The sequence below is a fragment of the Peromyscus californicus genome, unplaced genomic scaffold (genome assembly GCF_007827085.1).
Source record: "Peromyscus californicus insignis strain IS unplaced genomic scaffold, ASM782708v3 Scaffold_5__1_contigs__length_169319896, whole genome shotgun sequence".
In the NCBI taxonomy this organism is placed as follows: domain Eukaryota; kingdom Metazoa; phylum Chordata; class Mammalia; order Rodentia; family Cricetidae; genus Peromyscus; species Peromyscus californicus.
Genome location: NW_026294573.1, coordinates 94,304,186 through 94,310,605, shown reverse-complemented (window position 1 = coordinate 94,310,605; position 6,420 = coordinate 94,304,186). Strand labels below are relative to the sequence as shown.

Genomic DNA, 6,420 nt, shown 5'->3' with positions numbered 1-6,420 from the left:
CCCCCGCCTCTTTTTCTTCTCTGCAGTTCCAAAAGCTCCAGAGATAGAGCCAGTTGAGTGTTTGGTGGCTGACAACTGTGTAACTGTAGCGTGGAGAATGCCTGAAGAAGATAATAAGATTGACCACTTCATAATGGAATACAGGAAAACAAACTTCGATGGACTTCCACGCGTGAAGGATGAGCGATGCTGGGAAATGATTGATAACATTAAGGGGACTGAGTATACGTTATCAGGTAACCTGTCAGCATTTCATGAATCTAATCCTTAGAAAATAAGTGTAGTTAAGAAAAATATTTTGTTATTTTAAATGATAAAATTAAGTTCTATTAGCCAAACTGATTTTTTAGATATTTATTTTGTAAATGAATTTCTGTTCAAATATCAGTAAAACTTTTAATTAATATCTGCAACCTACTAAAATAGTGTATGCAGAGCGAGTATAAAAGAATGTTCTGGAAACAGTATTTCAAAGTAATCTATTTTTCCTTTTTTCTTTTCTTTTTATTTTTTAGACAGACTGACTGTATAGCCCTAGCTGGCCTGGACCTCACTATGTACCAGGCCAATCTTGAACTCTGCCTCCTGAGTTCTAGGATTAGGGCATGTGCCACCATGCCCAGCTAATCTTTTATTTTCATTTTAATTTTTTATTAAATAAAGAAACTATTTATTTTACTCAAACCTCCACATTTCAGGGATACTGTAAACACCATTGTTTTCACTGCCACAAGATTGATTACCTCCGTGTTAACACAGAATTGGGACTTAGCTAAGATTTTTTTGGTGTGTGTTGGCCTTTTGAATGCTTTTAAGAAAGGTGTCTTAGTATAACGAAGACTTTTGATGCTTTAAATGACAAAATATTAGCTAAGTTTTTCGGTGCACCCTATGCAGAGTAGGATACATTAGGAGCTGTCCTGTTGATTACTGCTCCTTCCCAGGAGCTGGTGTTCTGTACAATAGGCATGATGTGCACACAGGGCACCAGAGTTAATCAACACACCTGAATGGTTGGGAATGGATTTTGTAATTTTTACTTTAGCAAACAGAGATCAATCAAGTTGGTAACGGTCTTACAGCTAGTAATATTTGGACTAAGATTTTAGTCTAGGTGTAACTACACAGGTCATGGTAGTATTTGTGCTTTACTTCCTTTCATTTCTCATGTAAAAACAAGTATTTCATATAAATATAAAAATTCCTTAGGGGTGTTTACTTTCCAGAAACTAGATGAATGTGCTATTGTAAATTGTGACACTGTCCTTGAATGAAATACTCAGGCTTTCTGCTGCTGCTGCTGGGGCTGCTGTCTTCATCATTGGTTTGTTGTCATTGCTCTCAACCTATGGAGATAGGCTTTGCTTTGTAGCCAGCCCATGTGATCCTGGAACTAATGATCCTCCTGTGTTGGCTTTCTAAGTGCTGGTATTGCAGGTGGTGTGTGCCACCATACCCAGCACAATGCCACTTCTAACCAAGTCTGAAAGGGTACTGTTCTAGTTATCACTATGTTGAAAATGTTTGTAATTATATAATTTATTTATTTTGAAGAAAATATTAGGTAAGTCATTATTCTTATTTTCAGACATTATCAACCATTTAACATAAATTTATATTCTTCTCAAGTAAAGAGATTTCTAAGGAGGACAAAAAATGTCTGTTTGATGATGCATGCTCACACTTTTGGGAAGGAATTCTTTACTTTTTATGACTAAAAACTTTCATTTTTTTAGGCTTAAAATTTGATTCAAAGTATATGAATTTCAGAGTACGAGCTTGCAACAAGGCTGTGGCTGGAGAATACTCTGACCCAGTGACCCTGGAGACCAGAGGTGAGACTGGTAGCTGTTTGTACACCAGGTGACAGAGCTTACCATCAGAAGTTATTCGAGACTTGTCAGGGTCATTTCACGTGCGGTTGGCTTCCTTCTTGCCACCTACTTCTGCCTTTTCCAATGCAGGAAATATAAGGCAGAAAATAGAACCATAGTGGTAGTGGTTTTTATTAGATTTTCCCTTATAATTATATTCATGTGGGCAAAATTTCTTTGAGTCAATTCATTTTTGTTTATTTGGTTTCTTTTTAAGTTACATTTTTATGTATTTTGTGTGCATATGTGTTTGTGGTGGGGGCACATGCCATAGCATGCATGAAGAGGTGAAAGGACAGCTTGTAGGAGTCACTTCTCTCCATGCGTGGGTCCCAGGGATCAAGTTCAGGTCAGCGGGCTTGGTAGCAGCTGCCTTTCCCTGCTAAGCCATCGCACTGTCCCGAGGCGATGCTATTATATTTGTCTCTGGGTGTTTAGTTCACATTTTGGGTTAGTTAAATACATAAGCATTGCTGAAGTTGTCTGTAATTTTCAGAGAATTAATTATGAATCAGTAACAAAGAAGTTCCCTCTATTTTTCCCAAATTTTCTTGTAGTTATTACCATTTATTACCATTTATACAGTTTATTAATAATTACATAGCATATACAATAATGACAAATCATTCATTTAGTCATTAAGATCATATTGAGAGATCACTGCTAGATATTACTGATATCCATAATGCAAATGAAGAAAGGAAAGTTGAAATATGTACTGTTTACCACAGTCCCTAGATCTGCCCTAGACGGGTAGAAGAATCTCTTCTGGGTTCTAGGCCATCCTTTATTGTAGGCTTCTAATCCAAGTGCTTTTCTCTCAGAGAAGTTTAGATTAATGAATGTCCCCTTTTGCCACACAGAAGAATGGTTAGGTATTTGCCAATCTTCTAGAGCTCCCCCACTTGCGAAGTGATAATTGCCTGAGTTTACTTCCTGAGTTAGACTTTACATTGTAATTGGTACTTGAGACTTGGAGCATCCCACTGACTTCTAGTCTACATATATTTATGATACATTTGAATAGATATGCATGCTAGAAAATTGCTGTTACCTAGATGATAAACATATACCACAATGAAACTAGGTCCTATAACTTGACCCCAAGCCCTGTGCATGATAGTCAAGTGCTTGAGTCTTCAAGGCCTGTAATTTTTTGATGCTGCAAACAAATGTTTGTGGCATAAAGGCCTAGAAAAATTCTCATTTGAAATAATTTGAATTACCAAATAATTTTACTTGAGAATTATACGTAGCTTAGTGAAGAAATGTAATTACTTTGAATTATTTATTATCAAACCGAGATATTACTGTGTTCAAAAAGGTTTCTTATATTTCAAAGACTTGTCAAATTTCCAGGCAGATAATCTTTTCTACGACTTGAGCTACTTTTGGCCCTTGTCAGGAAAGAATGCATTGCTGTAAATATTTACCCTAAGGAGCATCAGATATTTGTGTTGTTAGTGTTCCTTTTCGTTGTCTCTTTATAGTTGGTGAACAAACTTGGACCTAACTGTGACAAGATATAAATTTTATGAAAATTAAGTTGGAAAATAAATAGTTGGCTTATGGTTTCCTGGGAGTCTGATAGCTGTTCCTTTAGCAGTGTCTGGGTTTTACTAAGCAGGCTCTTGATTGATCTTGGGTTCATAGAGAGCGACTAAGCTGATTCTGGTCTCTGGGGTCTCTAGCAGTAACTTCCTAAGGTTAGCTTAGATTGAAATACAACCCTGAGACCCAGTAACTGTGATTCTGATCTTCAGGGAGTCCCAAATCAAATTATTATACAACTATGGATTACAAAATTTCTGGGATTATTTTTAGCATTGATGTGACTATTAATGAAAACATAAGCATTGTAGGAAAAAGTCCAGGTTTTTAAAAACAATTCAACATTGTTTACTAAGTTGCTTGGCTTGTTCCTGCTGCTTTTGACTGCCCAGTACCAATCAGTATACCAACAGAGAATTGAGGGAAGAGAAGTGGCAATTAAATAGCTCAGGCCTGTGAAAATATAACACAGCTAGCATTGTTTATTTCTGTCCCTTCAATGTATGTAGCATTATTTCTTCTGGCATAAAAATTGTAAAAGTGATGAGTACTGTTAAGTTCTTATCACCAGGAATTTTAAGGTATATTATCTTTTCCTTTCTTGTAAAGATAAATTCTATTACTAGATAACAAAACTTCTCCCCAACTTCAAATAGTGCCTGTGGTTTAGCTTTATAGTATTAGAGACAGGATCTTACTTTCAAGACAGCTAATCCTTTCTCAGCCCCCGCTCTCTATTCTTTTTTGCTTTTAGAGTTGTCCCTGTTACCTTAGAGAAGATGTATGACTTAACAGAGGTCTAATAAAGTGATAGTATCAGTAGAAAGAAAGAGACTAAACATGACACACTCTTGGAAACCTGTGCCCTTCTCTTTGGATGGTATGGTATTTGATGAGTTAGGTCACAAGTGATTTGGGGTGGTGCCTTTTCCTGCCACCCAGGTGGCTGGTGGCTCTTTCCTGCATCATAAGAAGTACTGAGGAACAGCCTAGGATTTGTCTTTCTGATGGCCTCAGGATTTTTGTAAGCAATGAGCATTAATGGCACCTTCATGTTAAAGCCAAGTTTTCTTTCTCCCAAAAATATAGATGCTCTTAACTGCATAACCTAATACCTAACCTGCAGAGGATAACTGTTTCCATAAAGCAGTTGACTTTAGAAATTTCTCAGTGTATCTACCTATTAAAGAATTCAATCTTCTTTTTACTGAAAAGCTGCATTATTCTTCCGTTTACTTCTGCTTAGATTCAGCTTTTGAAAGTGATTGACTTCCTTGTGTAGTATGACATTTAGTAGAGCTGTGAAGTCAGTAGATTTTTATTCAGATGTTTCATAAGTGAAACAATGAACAATAACTGTGATGCATGTTGGAATTGAATTGCTCTTGCTAGAATCAGGAATGAAAGGACACTTCATCCGCTGGGTAATCATTGGGTCCTACGTGCTTATCTTGTTTGGTGATGCATATTTCACAGGCTCAAAAAAGCCTCAGCTAATTTCAACTAATATCTGCAAGCAAAATGATGTATTATAAAAGAATATTTCTTTAATCTTAATTACCAAAAATTGAACTTTTGGCAGGAGATGTAGCAGAAGCAGATTAACTTGTAACTATGTAGCTGATACTTTCTAAGATAGTTAGGGAATTGCATTATAAAATAGAAGAAACAGCATTCACTGTACAGCTCCTGAATCACTCATTTTATGATTTTTTTCTCAGTTTCTAGAAAGGTAAGCTAATACTATGTTTCACCAATTTCCCCAATAAGCACTTCCAAGAATTTTGAACAGTACATATAATTTCCTAAAACATCAAATAATCTGAAAAGCAGCATAGGTTGTTTTATGTTTTTGTTTGTTTGCCTTGTTTTCATGAAGTAGATGCTTTTCCCTTCTACTCGGTCAAACAAGACATCTGTCCTCTGGCTTGGTTCCTTTGCTTATGTCACCGTCATTGACTCCAGTATATTCATGCTGATCTCAGTTTAGCACTAATGAGAGTTGAAGTGTGGAATTGTTAATGTAGTAAAGCTTCTGAGAGAATACTTGTGCTATTTTTACATTATCATTTTATATACTATATTGCTTTTTCTTCCTCTGTACTTGTACCAATTCTCTTTTTCCTTTAGTCAAAACAATCAGCTGAGAACCAACTGATAATTCTAATAACATGAAATTTTGATTACTGTGTGCTGATGGAGCATTCTGTAGAAGCAGAGATACCATCAGCAATGCAAGTGCAGTGTACTTGGTTAGTGTATAGGATATACAGAGAAAATATAATTGAAAATAGGTGGGAGTTATAAACTACAACCTAAGCATTCAGAGTTTTTTGTGGGAGGGTTAGGGATTGGAACTTCTTTCTCTTTGCACAGAATTGGCTCAGTTGAGTAAGAAATAATATGGCAGGTGTGTTCCAGACAGTGGAGACATCTTACATTTGTTAACCATTGTCTTGGGCAGCACTTAACTTCAGTTTAGATAACTCATCATCACATTTGAACTTGAAAGTTGAAGATTCCTGTGTAGAGTGGGATCCTACTGGAGGAAAAGGCCAAGAAAGTAAAGTTAAAGGAAAAGAGAATAAGGGCAGGTAAGTCAGTTCATGAAACCTGTTATGTGGATACATGTTTATACATTGACTCCTCTGTGGCCCTTACTGATACTGAATTTCTTACTTTATGGACAGGTGTTTGTATGTTGATTCTTATTTGACAATACCTCATAATCTTAATGTTTATTCTACCTAGTAATATGTTTATGATTATGTTAGGAACTCAGAGGTGAAGAATATTATATCAACTGTCAAAACTTAAATTTATAACATTTTTCATACCTTTTTCTTAATTTCTTTCATAATTGTTCATACATTTTTATTTCAGCAGTCTGTTCTTTAATGTTATAGATACACCAATCTGAAGTAGTAAAAGAGAAGTTTCTTGACCTCTAGCCAGGCTTATAAGTCATCTGTCTTCTCTGAAAGAGAGCTGCACT

The 6,420-nt window shown here is 36.0% G+C and overlaps 1 protein-coding gene across 3 annotated transcripts in view; it reads left to right on the top strand.

Annotated features, from left to right (window-relative positions):
- The window catches only part of Fsd1l (fibronectin type III and SPRY domain containing 1 like), a 105,745-nt gene that overhangs the window by 41,074 nt on the left and 58,251 nt on the right, over nucleotides 1-6,420 (top strand). For all 3 annotated transcript variants that reach the window (XM_052715229.1, XM_052715228.1, XM_052715227.1), the window contains exons 7-9: nucleotides 27-236; nucleotides 1,737-1,835; nucleotides 5,890-6,019. In XM_052715229.1, coding sequence (XP_052571189.1) covers nucleotides 27-236; nucleotides 1,737-1,835; nucleotides 5,890-6,019 — 439 coding nt within the window. The remainder of the gene's footprint in view (nucleotides 1-26; nucleotides 237-1,736; nucleotides 1,836-5,889; nucleotides 6,020-6,420) is intronic.